General features: G+C 43.0%; 1 protein-coding gene across 1 annotated transcript in view; it reads right to left on the bottom strand.

Annotated features, from left to right (window-relative positions):
* Window positions 1–4,672: 4,672 nt before the first annotated feature.
* LOC144693954 (isocitrate dehydrogenase [NADP], mitochondrial-like) overlaps window positions 4,673–20,780 on the bottom strand; it is an 80,783-nt gene continuing 64,675 nt past the window's right edge. The window contains exons 8-11 of the mRNA XM_078564223.1: window positions 10,490–10,602; window positions 8,651–8,748; window positions 7,655–7,747; window positions 4,673–5,174 (exon numbers count right to left, since the gene is read on the bottom strand). Coding sequence (XP_078420349.1) covers window positions 5,090–5,174; window positions 7,655–7,747; window positions 8,651–8,748; window positions 10,490–10,602 — 389 coding nt within the window. The 3' untranslated portion in view covers window positions 4,673–5,089. The remainder of the gene's footprint in view (window positions 5,175–7,654; window positions 7,748–8,650; window positions 8,749–10,489; window positions 10,603–20,780) is intronic.

A 20,780-nucleotide genomic window follows, 5' to 3' on the forward strand; every position in this document is an offset into this window, starting at 1 on the left:
GCTGTATATCCAAATCTGCTGAAAAGGAGGCATAGTAATTTGTGTAGATGAAAACTGGGAATTACATAGGGACATAGACTAAGTGAGTGGACAAAACTATGGCAGATGGGGTTTAATGTAGGTAAGTGTGAGATCATCCATTTTGAATCCAAGAATAACATCGAAATATTTTCTTCATGGCAAGAGACTAGAAACCATGAAGCAGCAAAGGGATTTGTGTGCCCATGTACAGAGAACAGTAGAGCACAGGTACTAAAAATGTCTAAAGTGCTGATGGGATGTTAGCCTTTATCTCAAGGGGACTTGGAGTACAAAGCAGAAGAAGTTATGCTTCAGTTGTACAGAACCTTGATCAGACCCCATCTGGTGTATGGTTACTGCACTTCAGGAAGGATATATTTACCTCGGAGGGACATAAAACGCAGTTACACCAGAATGGATTTAAAAAGATAGGTATGAGGGCATAAACTTGAAAACCAGAATACAGTAGCACAATTTTAAAATTCGAGCTAGGCTAAATACAAATGAAATCAGGGAGCACTTTTTCACAGTAAAGGTAGTAGAAATTTAGAACTCTTTCCAAAAAAGGCTGTGAATGCTGGGTCAATTGAGATTTCTAGACTCAGGTCGACATATTTTTGGTAAGGGTGTCAAGTAGATCAAAGGTAAATAAATAGAGTTGAAGTACAGATATTATTGAATGGCAGAACAGGCTGAAGTGGCTGAATGGCGTAGTCCTATTCCTATTAATTACCTGGTCCACTTATGATCTGAGACCTTGGACAGACCACATTTGTGGCTTTTTCCCAAAAATTCAGCCCCTGTCACCAACCAGAAGAGAAATTATCAGACCAAAGAACAAAGGGGAAATTTCCCAAACATGCCTTCCATGTGGCCTACCCAATAACTTTCATGTGGCTAGATTAATGGGCAGCAAAGCACTGCATACAATGTCTCTCTCCATCACTCCCAGGATCTTTTTATTGCTGGGAAACCAAAGCAAAAAACCACCATGAGAAGCATCAAAAAAAATGTTGCAAATCTAATAATGATGATATAACTCCAGGTTTTGGATTTAAAAACCCAAAAATCATAAGGAGGGAAGACAAAGCGAGATAAAGATTAATTAGAGTTTTAATATGATTCCATATGCTGTTTCTGGGCGGGTTATGATGCTACTGCAAATTGGTTAGAAGCAGCTGGTCTGGATGGAACACGTACTACAGGACTCGTGCATCAATGAATCATAACCATGTAGGTCGTGTGGGTTCCCTTTCTCATCTGATAATTTTAACTTTTAATTAAATATGAGGAAATAGGCAAATTGGGGGTTGTTTGAATAAATGGAAGTTTCTTTGTTCAGTTATTCAATAAGTTAGAAAGAAGACTCAAAGTGCACCTAAACTGTGATCTTCCCTTTCCAGGTGTTTTAACTATTTTTTTCTGGAAGCAGCTGAATGGATGGAGATGTGCTTCTGAATGGCTGTTGTGGGGAAGACACTTAGGACAATTTTGTAGCCAGCAGATGCCTTAAAGTTAGAACCCCTTGAGGGCCAGTTTCATATTCATTGCAGCCACCTACTTTAGCTCTTTAACCTAAAATGCTTTACATCTGACCTGGTTTTATTCTCCATCTCCAAATAATAAAATAACAAAAGGCATTTATTCCAGATTCCTTAATTAGCATTATTGACAACATTGAAAGTAGTAATCCTCCCATAAATGATCTTCAAAGACAAATGGAAAAGGAAACAATGAATTGCCAGATGGATAATGTACAGGTCATAATCTGATCAAAAGATTCAGCGAATGCGTCCATACCTTGATTAGATCACACCTTTCAATCTGCATTTTCTATTTCCTCAATTGTGAGTATGCCAAGAAATCGGGAGAAAAAGGTGCTCCATAGCTTTCATGGCGTGTGTTCATTGTAATTGACAACTTTAGTGAGAAAAATGAGCATGAGTATGAAACAAGAATCTTATTAAATTGGGCTAATGATTTGTCAGTTGGATTTTTTTTATCACTCCCTCCTCCTTTGATAAAATACAATGCCACCCCCTAATTGCTTGCCATTCTCAAATCTTGTCATTTCCCATTGTTATTTATTCATTGTTTTACACTGGTTTGTTTCTCATGTTGCTCTCTCCTGCCCCTTCTCTGTGCATCTCACCCCTTAGCTCTTCAGTTTTACATTTTCTCACTGCTTCAACTGAAGATAATTCCACTTGGTTCAGTTTATCTACATCTAACTTCCTCTTTCTTAGCCAATACGTGCAAGTTCCCATGTAGGTCTGTCCCTGTGCTACTTGGCCAGCTGGTGCAATCTGTTTTTACATTCTTTCAACCTGATCTGCCTGTCTGTCATTTCTACCATGCCTCCATAAAGTTTCTTTTAGGTCATAGCTGGAGTCAGGGAATGCTAGTGGGAGGAAAAGTTATCCCAAATTCCGCTACAATGTAAAATCAGTCTATTCTTGTTATACAGAATTTACTGATTTTTCACTGTAAGGTAGGTGAGGGTACGCCCAGCAGCTTTTCCTGACTTTGAAAGTAGAACTGCCCTATATAGAGATAGGTTTGACCAGAGAGACAGATAGGTCTATCGTATTGAAGAAGAACAGAGTAGCAGTAATTGAGATAACAACCTTGATGGGAAGGGGGAGGAATTTTCACAAGCAAGGGGAGGAAGGTTTGGGTGCATGTGGCGAGTTAAATTTGCAAAAAGTGACATCTGGTCAGAATCCATACAGAATCCCACTATCTTTCGGGTTTCATCCGAGCAGTTTGGAAGGTGAGTGGGGAACTCCCAAGCAGCTGTCAGGTAAGGCATGTAAATATTCAAATGGGTCATTAAATTCTGTTTTAACCAAGGATCCTGCCCTTAACAGCCAGCAGACCTATTTCCCAAACTGTCAGCAACTCTCCAGCAGCCCTAGGCAAGGGCAAAGCGAGAAATACTTCTTCAGTGAAACTGACAGGTTGGGAAGCCTTTGATCAGTGAAAGTGAAGGTCAGGTGAGAGGTTACTGCTCACATGCTCATTCTCAGAGAGTGCTTTCAGTGCTTGACAGGTGATTGCCAACTTCTTGCATGGAGCTTCACCTGTCTTGCATTTCACGCACTTTTAGCTGCACCTTCCTGTTGCCAGTTTTTGCCACAGCATGGGAGCAGTTCATACATCATCGCCTTGTCCCTCTAATGAAAAGCAAGAGGAGCAGCAACACCAACAGCAAACGGACCAGCAGCAGGAGGAGCAACAACAGCGGCAGCTGCCTTCTCCTCAGCTGCATGCTGCTCCACACGGCAAAGGGGATGGACGCCAAGATCCAGCTGGAAGGAGGTGAGGCCTCCAACATGCAGAGGATCAGCTCTCTCAACATGTCTGACACCAGTGCCTCAGCTCAAGCTCAGATTTTCACAGCAGGTCGCTGTACCTCCTGGAGCAAGACCTCCTTCCCAGCGGGGCAGGTGGCGACAGATTACTGGTGGTCGATAAGGTAACGGTCACTGCCAGGCCACTCTTCAGGTCTCTGTCTCTCCCCCAGGTTGCATGCTGTCTTCTCCTGCAAGGGAAGAAAGCAGACAGTTATTGAGTGTTAATACTGGTTAGTATGGATAGCAGGGAAGGACATCATTTGTGATGGGTGACTATGAGGAATGCGCGTGAGAGGGCAATAGGCTGTGGGTCAGTTTGTGTTTGCTGCTCACATGGGGATGTGAGCTAACTGGAAAGGGGAATGACTGGAGCTGCAAAATATGTTGTTCTGAGGAGATCAGTGCAGGAGAATACTAGAAAAGTCAGAGTGTGGAGTTTGCCACCTGAAATTGCTCTGCCACTCAACTTACCCACCCGCCTGAGCTCCTGGATCCTCCTGGTGCTCTGTCTCCAGGAGGGAAGATCCTGCTTGGTTAGCGAGGTCATCCTCTTCTTCCTCAGATCCCTCAGAACCTGCAGCAGGGCCTCCAAGTAAGAGTGAGACCCTTAGGGAGCAGCTTTTGCACATTCCCTCCCTATTCCTGTGGTTGCTGCAGCCTCAAAAATCCATGTTCAGTTGAGCCTTTTAAACATGTCACAATCCCTTTAGTTGGAAATTCTTCCTTTGATAGAATCGGCCCACCAGCACACCATCCCCACCCCCTGCTCCACCTCCAGTTGCCTGGGGGCAAGATGCTAATGCCATGTATCCATCAAAGAGCCTCAGCAAAGCCCGCTGGAGATTCCAACAGGTTCCCAACCCACTAATCATCCTAGTATTTCAGCAGGGAGCATCCGTTCTACTCGATATCTTTGTCCTGCATCCGTCATTTTCTATAACCACAATAACGTGTTGGGAGTAGTTTAATTTTAACTTTCACTGTGTTTTTGTAATGAATCGTGATAACAATACTAAGGGGCTAAAGACTGTAGCATAATTACCATAAGTCCATTTTACTTTAATCTCCCCATCCACAAACAAAAAGAGTCAATATGATGTTTAAAATTAATTGCCAGCATTTTAGCATTTTTACCATCAAGGCTGTCATTTTAAATATAGGTGGACCACGCAGAGAGCAGGTTCTCACCCACTTGAACCTCTTTCACGGATATTCTGGTCTGTAACTCTAGCTTTTCTGAACCGGGAAGGGTTAAAATGGTATTAGAGCAGCACAGTTTTTTTAAAAAAAAGTACTTTTATTTTAAAAACATAAAAATTTTTTTTAATCAAAAGGAGCAAAGTACAAAGTTTCAATGGTTACTGAGCAGTTTCTATTGGCATAAAGAGAAGTTACAATTGGCTCACTTCTGCGTTACAGGTAACAGGCTCTGATGCTGCATGAAACCGTTAGTTGTTTTGCATCAACACTCCTGCTGCAAAAGATGGAATTATGGGCAGTTGAAACCGAATATTTTTACATTTAAAATAAAAGCCCACAATCAAATAAACATATAACAGTGATGACAAACAAGATTTCATCACAAATCAAAGCAAGTCCTATTGCCTGAGTAAACTAATGCCTTCGTGCCTTGAATCTGCATCACAAAATAACATTGGCTGACGAGCATCCTGCAATGAATCCTGAAGGTTCTTCATTGTTCTTGGTCGTTTTTAACGGCTCAACCTCTTGCCTAAGTTTTCCTTGATGACATCAAGAAATTCTTCAGTGTACACATAGTGCTGCCCTGGTTTTACACTAGCAGTGGAGGAAATGACAGAATGTTAGTGGAAACAGGTTTTGAGCATTTAGTTCCTTTTTGACTCAGGCACAAGCAACAGAATTTGACCATGACAACCATCTCCAGTTTGAACTGGTGCCCATTGCTCTGTAACATAACTATTTCAACTAACTACTCCCTGCAGCAGGCACAATTACTCGAGCAATTTTAAAGCAAGGGATCAAAATGAAGTTGGGGGGGGGGAGCATTTGAGCCTAATTAGGTAATTCCTCAAGAAAGAAAAATATACACACAATACTGGTTTGTCACTGCCTTGCACGTGTTACATTATTTTTGAGCACAAGCCAAACTGTTTACCAGAGTAAGATTTTTTAAAAAGAAATACTCATTTTTTTGTTTATTTTTGTCTGACTCCTTTGCTATTTATGCCTGACTTCTTTGATACTGTGGATGCAGATGGATTTTGTAACTAACTTTCCTCATTGCTCTGTTAGTTATCCATTCCTCATTGCTATTTTTTGCTACTTCTGATTTGCTTACATTTAGGCAACTGATATTTAATTGATTACCGATAATAGTCGTTTGGTAGTGCAGAATTTGAGTATTGCTGAAAAAAGACTCATGTCGAAGCTTTTCATCTTGCACTCATCAAGACACTTCACAAGAATACCAATAGAAGGGGAAAACAACAATTTATACTATATGAGAAGTGAGTGCTGATTGGTTGGCAAGTGGACTCTGATTGGTAGCGGCTTTGCCATGGAGAATGCACCAATTGATGGTGACTGACAGTGTCCTGATAAGTGCAAGATGAAAAACTTTGACATGATTACTGATATGTATTTAAGATCTTTTGCTCCACCGATACATTATGTTTTGCAGTGCAGCACTCAGGAAGCCACTCTGCCGGGTGTGATACCTTTGAAAGACACAGAACTATGGATTTGCACCATATGCAAAACATTTAATTAACTAGATTTATCCTCAAGTGAGTAAACTGCAGAAAATATGGGAAAATGATTATAGAAATATAGGTGTTACAGATCTAGACATCAATACAACCTTGGGTACAGTGGTGCTAGTCACTTCTATAAATGGTCTCAGCAACTTGCATTTAGGAATATGCCCACACTGCCCAACATCTAATCATACAGCAGTGTAACAAAGCCCACTGGCCTTCAATTTCAGAGCAATACTCACAATAGTCTCTATAATGTAACATATCCCGCCAAAGAAGATCATTACATGGCACAATATATAACTTAATCAAAGTCCTCAAGAACTTTGTAACAATAATACACTCAAAAAATGAAGATGGGAAGAGATTATTCAGATTAACTCTTTGGTATATTGATTCTCCCAGCATCATAGCAAATTGTATTTTAAACAACCCTAATGCTTTACTGTACTCAAGCAGATTACCCCAAACATTTATCAATCAAAAGAAGCTTCTCCTGATAGCACATTTACATTTCAATAATTTCCATTTGCATTCTCCAATCCTGAAGCTTAGTGTACTTTGAGATAATAATCTATATTTTCCGTATATATATACCATTTAATAGTTTAAGCTATTTTGATATATTCCCTCTTAGATGCCTTCTTTCTTGTCTATAATTCTCAAGATTCTTTCCTTTCCTCATATCTCTTTCCTTTTTCTGAACTCTTTCTAATGATAATCTATCACTTTGTAGTGCAGTGCCCAAAATGACATTATTTTAATTGTTTTCTGACCAATGCATTGTAAAACATTACTTAATGTCTTAAATTTTACTTTTAAGTTAAATTGCCTAGCAATCTATTCATTTCTATAAAATTGTTTTATTGCATTGTCCCAGAGTTGAAAGTGGTGTAGCTGCCATTACTCTCAGGCCCTAACCACTCCTTTTTACAGATATGTCATCAGTTCCTGACACCAAGATCAGGTGCATGCTGCATCGCCAAAACACGGGGTGGGGAAAACCTGTACTGCTGAATCTGCCAATCTTTGTGTCAACTACAAGGTTAGACATATGGCTTTCTATCCACCACCTAAGTGTTACTGAATATAATGAATTGTTGAGGCCCCAACACAGATTTTTGTGGGACACCATGTGTCACATCCTGCCAATTGGAGTGCCTGACCATTATCCCTACTCTCTGTCTCCCTTCCAATCAGCCAGTTTAACCAGGTCAATAATTTGTCTGCAATTCCATGAGCTTCAACTTCAGCTAGCTGTCTCTTTGCAGGGGCCTTATCAAATGTCTTCTGGAATCTACATGAAAACACTCATAGTCATTCCCGGGTTAGAATTAATAAGGGTTCAATATTGATCTAATGGACCCTTATAAACTTCTCATGAGTCTTCCCTTGTTCCACTTCTAAACCAATCTCTTACCTAGTTTCATACCTTACTTTTGATCCCTCTGCTGTTAGTTTAGCTAGGGGCTTTTTAAATCGGTTTGCGGATTTAGAATTGACTGCATTTTTATGTTATTAAAAAAAACCCTAACTTACTTCTGCAGCCCATGAATACAAGCTGCCAAGTCCTTTGTCATGATGCCACTCTCCACAGTTTCTATACACACCACCTCCAGAATATCAGCAAACCTTGGAGAAGGTAATACAGTATAAATAACAGAAAGTTGTGTCACAATGCAGTAGCAACATAATTCTTCAATGCACCATGTCACAGAATGGGACGAGTTTGTGGCCATGGCTCAGTTAGAAAATCCAGTCTCAGCAATGGACTCAGGGAAATGCAATGTAGCAGACCACATGCTTTCTTGCATAGAGGAAGAGTAAATGGTGAGGCAATCACACTGGACAGTTCCTCTGAGTTGCTGCTCCAGCAAATGCTTTGCCAACTTGGATAGAACTTGTGACTGAGTCTGAAGTGATCTAATGCAGTTTAATGAAACACAAAATCCCAGTAATTAATGAAGGGAGGCACTTGATGGTGTAATTAGGAAGGAGTGCATTTGGACAAAGAAAAATTATATTATAGTAGATCCAGTATTTTTAAAATAGATGAAATCATGAAGGTATTGATCTCTGAAGGGAAAACAGTTCAACTTGCAAAGGGCACCTGATACAGCTGTGAACCTAGACAGCAAGTTTGACAAATCTGAGGATACATCACAGCTGAGTCCTAATCCACTGTCACATGATGTCTATACACATGCAATTTCCAGAATGGATCACTGGGTGATCAGAAACCAGAACCATAGCCCTGAATGATAAAGTGCCTTCCCCAAAGGTCCTACTTTCATCCATTTTTAAAAAAACTGAAATGAGCACTTGGAACTACCATAAGCACAAAATCTACATTTCTGAAATTTGATGCTGAATGAAGGTTTGCTTAGTGTTGAATACTGGGGCAGAATTTAACCATTATCACTCACTAGATGAAACATTCAGGTTTTGTCAGTGTAATATTCTGTGAAGTCATGGTCTCTCTATAAACTTCTGGGGATTCTCAATACATTGCTTTGAAAAACAGAAAAGACTCACTGTTTAAGTTGCTTACTGCCATCCAGTTTTGCTCTGTGCTCTAGCCCTCGAGTCCAGGCAAAGATACTGGCGATTGGGTTTGTGCTAGTGGCTTTGCCCTGGTGTTAGAACAAGAAAAAACGACAGCTTAAAGTCACAGTTTGGAGTGCGGAGTATAGTTGGGATTGGTACTTCAAAACTAAACTGTGATTCACCAAATATTTATGCACGATTCACACATATGTCAGGGCTTCCCAAACTGTGAGTCGTGACAAACTGTGGGTCGCAAGACTAGATTTTGGAGTCGTGAGCACCAAAGCAGCAATGGCTGCCGGGACTGAATGCTAACAGCTGCGAGGCCCCTTTAAATCCCCATTTTTAAAAAAAGTCTATGTAAAGGTAGTTGTTTTTATAAAAACCCTGCGGTTTAAAAATTTCACTATCACAAATCTCCCTCAATATTTCACTCACACAAAACCAACCACCCACCCAGCTTCCCCCCAACCCTCACCACTTGGCTCTCACTCTGGGGTCACGGCAATTTTAAAACCTTAAATGGGGTCACAGTGGGTAAAAGTTTGGGAAGCACTGACATACATCACCTGTGCTTTGCACATGGGGTCAAGATCAAAGTAAAGCAGAGTTAGAGGCAAGGGTAATTGAATATATAATAGGGAGAACAGATATAATTCAAGTCCCATTTTACAGTAATACAGTCTATCTTTATTTTCATATATTCCACTATAAATGTCTACATCCACATCTATAATGGATGCTGTCCATGTAAACTTATCCTGCCAATGATGGTGCAGCAGCACCCCTACTGGAAGCAGAGCAAAATTACAGGCTGACAAGTTCCCATTATCTTTCCATTTCTGGTTGTGTTAAAATTTTGTTTGATAACACTTCTGTGAAACGCCTTAAAGATTTATTACGATGTTCAAGGTGATATATAAGTGCCAGCTCTTGTTTAAGTAGAATTCTGGAAAATAATAAACACATTCCAACATTACAGGTGCTGTATACAGGACTACCTTTCACACATGTATTTTGTATAGGAGACTGTAACACAAGTGGAGCAGGACAATGGTACAGCTGCAGAATGGGTAGCGATTGAGGCTCAGCCCAGCTCAGTTTAACTCCCAATCTGAGACACACCTAGGAATGAAATGCTATGAATCTCAAGAAATGGCCACCTATGGGGGTACCAGCAGTACTGGAAGTGGGCTGTGTATCTGCTTTTACCAATACAGAAGTATCACATCAGGTGGAAAATTTACAGAGGGAAGAACTTTCAATTTCCATGACAAAAAAAACAAAGTAATCAAACAGACGTGATTTCAATGGCTTTGTATATATCTCAAAGCTTTATATTATACAACATAACAATTATACAGTAACTTATAGCATAGTCCATATCGATGTTCCCTCTAGGCTGCAGGGTGCTGAGGGAACAAACAGCTCGCAAGCAATGTTGTATGTGCTGCCACGCGCCAAGCTTAAAGCAGCTACACAGCACAACAAGTCGGCAGGTCACAGCAAACAGAACTAAGAGGGAACACTGGTTGATATTCACTAACGCTCTTTTTAATTTTAATTACTGTTAGCTCCAGTTAAAAGATTAAACCAGCATAAGCTCTTATCCTCGAGTCTCAGTTTACATAAGATATGAGTACTTTAAAAAATAACAGAATTTAGAAGTTAAAACAAAAGCAAACACCATGAGGTGTTGATGCCTCAGTCAGGTTTTCCTCTATGTTATATCTAAGTCAGATGCCAAGTTCAACTGTCAGGGAAGACAAATGGATAAGACATCCCGTACTGCATTATCGCCCAGCTCCAATATGCAGGGGCACTGACCTTCTGGTGCTCTCTGAAATGGCGAGTTACTGTTCCATGAGCTGCCTCAGCTTCGATTGTTTTCCCATCTGGACAAATCAGCACTGATGTCATCAGTCCAAGAGAACCAAAACCTGCAGATAAACAATGTCAGTGTGACAAAATGAGACAGAGCATTAGTCTACACAGCCAAATGTGAGTGGGCCTCTCCCCAAAACAGCCTCAAAATACATTACTGTCAACATAAAATAAACTCAAATATTTTCATGCACTCAGCCAAACCTTTGCTTTAACAAAAACATCCAATCAACTCGAGAATTTATATTATTTCGGTTTCTATTAATTTATTATTAATTTCTTTTTGTACAGTTTCATGTTCAACAATGAATCTTACTACTTCAGGCACTGGAGATGGTGGTTATTGCGCCTGTAATTAGTTGGCCCCTCATGAACTTGGCATCCTGATTTAAATTATGGAGCGCTCTCAGAAATCCCAGGGAATTCAAATCCTCACCACTTTTCTAATGTTGCTATTTAAATGGCAACAGAAACCAGTGGCTTGAAAACTATGCAAAAACGGTATGTTGCCCAGTAAATAACACATTGAGCAAAACTGCAATTAAATGTAAGTCAGAATTCAAAACAAACAAACAAACACTTTCATCAGCAACTCACTCTGTAATCTCCCTTTAAGCCTATTGAAAGTCCTCGCACTCTATGGGCGGAATTTTAAACTGTTAGTTCCCTGGCCAAACAGTGAGACCGACAGCAGGTCAGGGACCTGGTTGCTGCAGGGCTGAGTTTTGCTGTGGTTGTTTATCTGCGCCACAGCATTTGTATCCTGCATCCAGGTTTCCTGGCCTAACAGAGAGGTCGGGTGGAATGAAGGTTCTTCATTTAAAGACACCAAGACTCCTTAGACAGCACCTTCCAAACCCATGACCGCTACCATCTAGAAGGACAAGGGCAGCAGACACATGGGAACACCACCACCTGGAAGTTCCCCTCCAAGATATATCGCCATTCCTTCGCTGTCGCTGGGTCAAAATCCTGGAACTCCCTTCCTAACAGCACTGTGGGTGTACCTACACCACATGGACTGCAGCAGTTCATGAAGGCAGCTCACCACCACCTTCTCAAGGGCAATTATAATGCTGGCCTAGCCAGCAACATCCAAATCCTATGAACGCATTTTTTTAAAAAGAGCTCTGAATGGCTTCAGAAAATTTTGTTGGGGAAGGAAGCAAAAAGATGCCTAATGGGATACATGGATAGATTAACCCTACTGATTCTCAGATACTTCCCTTGAGGTTATAGTGGGGGGAAGCTGGCGTGGTGGTAACGTCACTGGATAAGTAACCCAGAGGCCCAGGTTAATGCTCTGGGAACATCAGTTCAAACACTACCATGGCAGCTGGTGGAACTTGAATTCAATTAATAATCTGGAATATAAAGCTAGTCTTAGTAATGGTGACCATGACAGCTATCATCGATTGCTGTAAAAACTCATCTGGTTCGCTAATGTCCTTTAAGGGAGGAAATCTGCCGTCCTTCCCTGGTCTGGCCTACATGTGACTCCAGACCCACATCAATGTGGCTGACTCTTAACTGAAATAGCCTAGCAATCAACCAGGGATGGGCAACAAATGCTGGCCTTGCCGGTGATGCCCATATCCCATGAAAGAATTTTAAAAATGGAGTCAGAGCCATGGCTCTGATGGATGGAGAAGGACAGCCAGTCTGCCTAATGAAGCAGGCATGCCTGGAGGTGGCAGAGGTGGTGAGCAGCAGAGTGTGGTGCCCAGGACCTGTTTTTAATGCCATAAAATGTTTAGTGACCTCATTAGGACTGGCAAGATGTGTGCCATTACATTCTTAGGTGACAGCCATCACTCTCATCACTTCTCTGAAAGACATAGCTTGCTTGTCACACACAATCCTTTCTCTCCAGCCTCTTCCTCAAATCTCCATCTCAAGACACAACTTTCAAACTCCCCCGTATCCTATTACCTTCTCACACCAATCCCTCACAGATACACTTCTCAAATGTTTTAATTCCATCCTCAACACTCATTCCACTTCTCACATTCATAGCTCTCTGTCTTTTCTCATTACAGGAGAGAGCCCAAAACTTCAGGGAGAGGCAGCGAACCACGGGTGGACCTGCAGCCATGGAGGATGACCCCCTGAAAATCAGCAAGGTGGCACATACACTGGGTGCCAATGATGGAGAGGTGGGGATGGCTCAGAGGCCTGATGACAGCAATTAGATGACGCACTGACATTTGGCACTTAACAGCCACTCATTTTGGATAGATGTGACTTGTAACTGAAATGTCATGATATGCTGAGTTTCAATGTCAGCATGTCTTTCCCATAGGTTCTTCAGAGTAACGACGAAGATAATGAGGGACATACCCGAGCATCCTCAGATGAGGACCCAGCACTCTAAGGGTGCACTGTCACATGATTCTTGTGTAGCCCCCACCAGTGCAGATATACACATCTCGGTGGATCAGCCTCTCAGTTAGATAGGATGGCACTTGGTGAGGAGCAAACATTATTTTATATTCGTTCACAAGATGTGTGCATCACTGGCTAGACCAGTATTCGTTGCACAACCCTAATTGAGAAGATGGTGTCGGCCACCTCCTTCAACCACTGCTGTAGTCCATCTGTTGTAGCTACACCCATAGTGCTGTTAGGGAGGGAGTTCCAGGATTTTGACCCAGCGACAGTGAAGGAATGACGATACTGTCCTAAGTCAGGATGGTGTGTGGCTTGGAGAGGAACTTGCAGGTGGTGGTGTTCCCATGCAACCGCTGCCCTCGTCCTTCTAGGTGGTAGAGGTCACAAGTTTGCAAGGTGCTGTCAAAGGAACCTTGGAGAGTTGAAATGCATTATGTAGATGGTACACATTGATGCCACTGCACATCAGTGGTGGAGGGAATGAATGTATAAGGTGGTGGATGGGGTACCAATCAAGCGGGCTGTTTTATCCTGAATGGTGACAAGCTTCTTGAGTGTTGTGGTAGCTGCACTCATCCAGGCAAGTGAGGAGTATTTCTTCATACTCCTGACTTGTGCCTCGTAGATGGTGGACAGGCTTTGGGGAGTCAGGAGGTGAGTTATTACTCGCAGAATTCCCAGCCCCTGGCCTGCTCATGTAGCCACAGTATTTATATGGCTAGTCCACTTCAGTTTCTGGTCAATGGTAACCCCCAAGACGTTGATTGTGGAGGATTCAGCAACGGTAATGCCAATGAATGTCAAGGGGAGATGGTTAGATTCTCTCTTATTGGAGATGGCAATTGCCTGGTACTTGCATGGTGCGTATGTTACCTACCACTTATTAGGGCAAATCTACATGTTGTCCAAGTCTTGCTGCATTGAGACATAGACTGCTTCAGTATCTGAGGGATCGCAAATGGTATGGAACATTCTGCACCTGTGATGGAAGCAGTGAATGATCAAGACAGTAGTTGGGATATCGATCAAGTGGGTTGCTTTGTTCTGGATGGTATCGACCTTGAGTGTTGTTGGAGCTGCACTCATCCAGGCAAGTGGAGAGCATTCCATCACACTTCTGACTTGTGCCTTGTAGATGGTGGTAGGCTTGGGGAGTCAGAAGGCGAATTACTCAATGCAGAATTTACAGCCTCTGATCTGCTCTTATAGCCACAGAATTTATATGGCCTGTCCAGCTAAGTTTCTGGTCAATGGTAACGCTCAGGATATTGATGGTGGAGGGTTCAGTGATGGTAATCCCGATGAATATTGAGGAGAGATGGTTAGGTTTTCTCTTCTCGAAAATTATCATTGCCAGCCTCTTGTGTAGTGCGGATGTTACTTGCCATTTATCAGCCCAAGCCTGAATGTTGACCAGTTCTTGTTTTGCATGGATATGGGTTGCTTCAATATCCGAGGAGTTGTGAATGATATTGAACACTGTATAATCATCAGTGAATATCCCCACTTCTGACCTTAGGATGGAGGGAAGCTCATTAGTGAAGCAGCTGAAGATAGTTGGGCCTAGGACACTACCCTGAGGAACTCCCTGCAGCAATGTGTTTGGGGATGAGATGAATGACCTCCAACAACCACAATCACCTTCCTTTGTACTAGATATGATTCCAGCTAGTGGAGAGTTTTCTCCCTGATTTCCGCTGACTTTAATTTTGGTAGACTCCTTGATGCAAACATTCAGCCAAATGCTGCCTTGATGTCAAGGGCAGTCACTCGCAGCACACTGCTTGAATTCAGCTTATTTACCCACATTTGGACCAAGACTGTAATGAGGTCTGGAGCCGAGTGGTCCTAGCAGAAACAAACTGAGCATCGGTGAACGGGTAACTACTGTGTAAGTGTCGCTCTATAGCACTGTCAATGACACCTTTCATCATTTTGCTGATGATCGAGAGTAGGCTGATCAGGTAGCAATTGGCTAGATTGGATTTGTCCTGCCTTTTGTGGATAGGTCATACCTGGGCAATTGTGCACATTGTTGGGTAGATGTCAATGTCGTAGTTGTACTGGAACAGCTTGGCTAGGGGTACGGTTAGTTCTGAAACTAAAGTCTTAAGCACTAGTGCCAGGATGCTATTGGGGCCCATAGCCTTTGCTGTGCCCAATGCCTTCAACCATTTTTTGATATTACATGAATTGAATCAAATTGGCTCAGAAGGAGGCCAAGTCGAATCATCCACTCAGCACTTCTGGTTCAAGATGGTTATAAATGATTCAACCTTATCTCTTACATTACATGCTGGGCTCTTCCATTATTGAGCGTGGGGATGTTTGTGGTGCCTCCTTGTCTATTTAGTTGTTTAATTGTCCACCACCATTCATAATTGGATGTGGCAGGACTTCAAAGCTTTGATCTGATCCGTTGGTTGTGGATTGCTTAGCTCTGTCAATCACATGCTGCTTCTGCTGTTTAGCATGCAGGCAGTCCTGTGTTGTAGCTTCACCAGGTCAATGCTTCATTTTTAGGTATGCCTGGTGCTGCTCCTGGCATGCCCTACTGCACTCTTCATTGAACCAGGGTTGGTCCCATGGCTTGATGGTAATGATAGTTTGAGGGATATGCTGGCCCATGAGGCTCCAGATTGCAGTTGAACACAATTCTGCTGCTAATGGCCCACAGAGCCTCGCGGATGTCCAGATTTGAGCTGCTAGAACTGTTTTAAATCTAAACCATTTAGCATTGTGGTAGTGCCAGACAACATTACGGAGGGTATCCTCAGTGTGAAGAAAGAACTTCATCTCCACAAGGACTGTGCAGTGATCGCTCCTACTAACACTGTCATGGACAGATACATCTGCGACAGGTAGATCGGTGACAGCAAGGTCAGATAGGTTTTTCACTCCTGTTGGTTCTCTCACCATCTGCTGAAGGTCTAGTCTGGCAGCAATGTCTTTCTGAACTCAGTCAGCTCAGTCAGTAGTAGTGCTACTGAACCACTCTTGGGTGATGGACATTGAAGTCCTCCACTCAGAGTACATTTTATGCCCTTGCTACCCTCAGTGCTTCCTCTAAGTAGTGTCCAATATGGAGGTGTAGTGATTTATCAGCTGAGGGAGGGGGGTATGTGGTAATCAATAGGAGGTTTCCTTGCCAGTTTTGACCTGAGACTTCATGGGGCCCAAAATCAATATCGAGGACTCTCAGGGCCACTCCCTCCTGACTGTATACCACTGCTTCACCACAACTGGTGGGTCTGTCCTGCCAGTGGGACAGGATATACCCAGGGACGGAGGAGTCTGAGACATTGGTTGTAAGGTATGATTCGGTGAGTATGACTATGTCAGGAACTATGCAGGGTCGACTGGGCAGAATGTGCTTTTGTCATTTCTGGTGCCTAGTTCTATGCCAGGTGGTCCAGATTTATTAATTTATTGAATTTAAATTTCTCCAGCTGCAGTGGTGGGATTTAAACTCACGTATCCAGAGCATTTGTGCTGATCTCTGGATTACACATCCAGAAACGTTACCACTTCACCACCATTCTCATCTAGCCAGAAAATGCAGGTGGGCCCAGAGAGGGAAGATTGAGAAAGGACAGATGGCTGTGGGGATTCTTCTTAAGATGCCCTTCCCCACCCCTACCAGACAGAAGCCCACATGGTACTCCTACGCAGATGACTGAGCCTGCCCTGCATAGGTGCAAGTGAGGCAGCCTTTGGCGGTACATCACAGGTTCCAAAACACAGTGTGTGTGTCAGAGCAAGGGTACGAGCAGCCTGTCTCCAGCTCAGCTCAAGCCACAGGGGTAGTGATTGAAAGTGGAGGAAGAAAACAAGGGGATTCGCTTGGGCATTTACAGCAATGTTAATATAGTAATAATGATCTTTATTTCAATGAATGGATAACTTTGTGAACTTCTCATTCTCCTGACTTGTACTTTGTTAAATCCCCATTCACCCTGGACAGTAGCCTTCAGGTGAATGGTCTGATCAGCCTTTAGGAGGAGGAGGAGGAGAGTATGGGTGTGATGGCTGTCTGATTGACTGACGGAATTAAATGTGTTAAGGGGGCTTCGGAGGTGGGGATGGAGGCACAGAGTTTCTGATAGAACTCTCAGAAGGCTGCCCGCACACATACAAAGTGAAGCATGCGCGGATGAGTCTATTGGGGGCTTCTCTGGCAGCCCAGTCTGATACTGCAGGAGCCATGGGCATGTGATACCTCCTCCTCAAGAGGTCCAGGCTCTTTAACCAGTGAAGGCTGACGACAAAGATGCACATGAGGAAACTCCAAGCCACTTGAAAGTAACTCAAAAATTTGCACTTGACTCTCAAAGTAGTGATTTCAGGTTGACACAAGTGATCCTATAAGCACAAGGTTTTCATTGTGGCTGACCACAAGCTTGTGGTTTTCAGTCTTTGAAGCCTTCCCAGCATGTCAATTTCTGTAGGCAATCACTCTCTGCCATGCTCTCAATTCTTGCATCCTGGTGAGATTCAGAGAGGGCATGGAACCTGTGCACTGGCTGCTAAAGCCAGAACAAAGGGCTAAAGACTCAGCTAATTGGGTCTTTGAATATTTTAAATTATATTAGTTTATATTATATTGTTAATTATATTAGTTTCCTGTCAGCTGGAGAGGAATTTCCTGCTCGTCTCTGACCTGCCCAACTGAAACCCAGAAGTTGGCAGGATGATGGCAAGTTCCCAACCCAATGCCACTTTTCAGAGACTTCACCCAAGCCCACACCTGTGCTCGCATCCCCTTGCCCATTAAAATTCCCGCTTATGTGTCCACCTGCATGCAACAGCTGAAGCTTTGGTCAAAAGCAGGGGATTTGGTGCAGGACCTAATTTTAATAACTATTTAAAGTAGGCTCAAGCATACATGCTTGCAATGTTCCCTCTTCAGCCCCCAAGCTTGTACATTGCAGAAGGGAGTGCAGTGAACCAGCTCCATACCCAATTTTATGCTCCACATCCGATACCAGCAAAAACCTCTCATAACCAGCGGAGCTGCACAATCTTTAAAATCAGCATTAAGCACTTCTTGGTTTAATATTACTCGAGTCTGACATGCACTCGATGGGCTGAATGGTCTCCTTCTATGCCTTACTGACTCTATAGGCTGGATTTTACAGCCCCTGTCAGCATATTTGAAGATGAGGACGCTCATAAAATAAAGCAGGTGCCCTGCCCGCCACCTTCCTGACCACCCTGAACTGTCTTCCATATTACGGTGGGTGAGGAAGGTGTCAGGCAGCCTGCCCTTGGGTCTACTGAGGCCCTTAAGTGGCCAATTAATGCCCGGGACCTCATTCTGCCTTGGCCACTATATTACGTGTGACAGGAGAAGGTGGAGGCAAGACTGTGCGAGGGGGGTGTGCCTGTGCCCATCAGAGGCACTCCATTTGCACCACAAGATCCTACCCTTTAAGCTTCCCCCTCGGCCACTAAAACCTGGCGCCCCCAACCCCCTCCCCATTTGCTGGGGTCTGCCACGCAGGCCTGTCTCAAATCCCAGACGTATCTGAAGCCCGTGATCCATGAAACGTCTTGATTGAGAACTGCCTGTCATCCCAGCAGTGGCCAATACTCCTTTCTGACGCTGCTGGGACTACAGGGCCGCCAACCAACGTACTCTTGCTGCAAGGCAGCCGGGTTTCAGGTAGACTGGCAGGCGACAGACTTTTCAGTTAGAGTGAGGCAGGGAATACATTCCCCCAGAAAATCCAGCGCTATGACTCTATAAATACAATGCAATATTCTCTCTGCTCCACCAAGCTGTGTTTGGCTCAAGAAAAGCACCTCATATCATACCCATGTCAAAATTTTCCACTTCCCTTACCAATCATCCTGTGGCTTTCAGGAGATAGTCAATTGATGCAGAATTAGGGGACATTTTGCACTGTACTTTACTAACCAGATAATTAGATTGGGACTGGACGAATAATACTTCCACCCCATGTCAGGTGGGCAGAGCAGTGGCAAATGGAATTCAACATGGAAAAGTGTGAGATAACGCACTTGGAGAGGGCTAATAAGGCAAGGGATTACACTATGAATGGTAGGACCCTGGAAAGTACTGAAGATCAGAGGGACCCTGGTGTGCATATCCACAGATCCCTGAAGGTAGCAGGGCAGGTAGATAAGGTGATTAAGAAGGCATATGGGATACTTGCCCTTATTAGCTGAGGCATAGAATACTAGAGCAGGGAGATTATGCTGGAACTGTATAAAATGCTGGTTAGGCCACAACAGGATTACCGCGTGCAGTTCTGGTCACATTATAGAAAGGATGTGATTGCACTGGAGAGAGTGCAGAAGAGATTTATCAAGTGGGTCTGAGCTATGGGGAAAGGTTGGATAGGCTAGGGTTGTTTTCCTTGGAGCAGCGAATGTTGAGAGGGGAGCTGAGAGAGGTGTGTAAGATTATAAGGGACATAGATAGAGTGGATAGGAAAGCACTTTTTCCATTAGTAGGGGGGTCAATAACCAGTGGGCATAGATTTAAGGTAAGAGGTAGAAGGCTAAGAGGGGAGTTGAGGCGAATTTTTTTCACCCAGAGGGTGATGGAAGTCTGGAACTCACTGCCTGAAAGGGTGGTCGAATCAGGAACTCTTGTAACATTTAATAAGTATTTAGATATTCCAGGGCTATGGGCCAAATGCTGGAAAATGGGATTAGTGTAGTCAGATCTTTCTTGACCGGCGCGGACACGATGGGCCGCATGGCCTCCTTCTGTGCTGTAAGCGTTTATGAGTCAAATCAAAGTTAGGTTTGAACCTGGGTCTTAAAGGTGTTAACCAGCTGAATATCTTACCTAAAGGTGCAGTATCAGTTGCCAGATACTATCATTACCTGTTGACCTAATCTTAATGAATGAAAGAAAAATCCCCATGCTTTCCGTAGTAACGTATTTACTTATGGATTCTGACAACTTATAGACTATTGTTTGCCCATATTACTGCTAAAAATAAAATCTCCACAAATTTCCACTTTCCCCCTCTTCTCAGTCTCCCCTCCACCTCACTCCCTTAAATCTCTGTTAGGAAAACATGCTCAGCAACAAGGACTCAAAAGTGACTGGCTGCCAATCTCATTCACACCCTCTTCAAAGCCTAGGTTTCCACTTATAGCAGGAGCTTGGGCTTGGCCAACTGGAAGCCTTTATAGGGCAGATATTGGTGACATTTGCTGAGAACAGTAGTTAAGATCATAAACTTGTAAGTTCATAATAAAACAGACTACCACATAGTTCCATAAATATCGGTTGTGAGTAGTGGGAAGACGAATCTCAGTTTGATCTAATTCCTTATCACAAACTGTACTTAGTGTCAACAGCTTCTCAAAACTAAGTTTCCTGTTGATATCCACGCATACAGAAGTAACACTATTTTAGTTTAAGGGACCTTAATAATATTTTCACTTCTTCTTCATGAAAGTAACTTCCTTTCAAGTGAAGGAATGAAACCCCACTTGCTTGTCCCTGTTGATGAATAACAAGTAGGTTAACAGAGGACACCTACAGCCATGAGGTTTTGAAACCAACTGGGAGATGAACGCAGCATTAACCAGAATAACTTGCATTTATATGAGAGCCTTTAACATAAGCAAAAATTTCAAGGCACATGATTCAGACGCTGAGTCATAAGTGATTAGAAGTGATGATAAACCAAAGTGATGGGCTTTGAAAGTTGGAGCGAGAAGTGCAGAGGTGAAGAGGTTTAGGAATCCATTTTAAAATTTCAGGATTGATGTGGCTGAAGACTCTGCCACCAAAGGGGAGGAATGATACAAGAAGGTCAGTGTCAAAAGAGTGGTGTGTTCAGGAGAGGTTGTAAGG

Source organism: Cetorhinus maximus, chromosome 2 (assembly GCF_964194155.1).
Source record: "Cetorhinus maximus chromosome 2, sCetMax3.hap1.1, whole genome shotgun sequence".
Taxonomy (NCBI): Eukaryota; Metazoa; Chordata; class Chondrichthyes; order Lamniformes; family Cetorhinidae; genus Cetorhinus; species Cetorhinus maximus.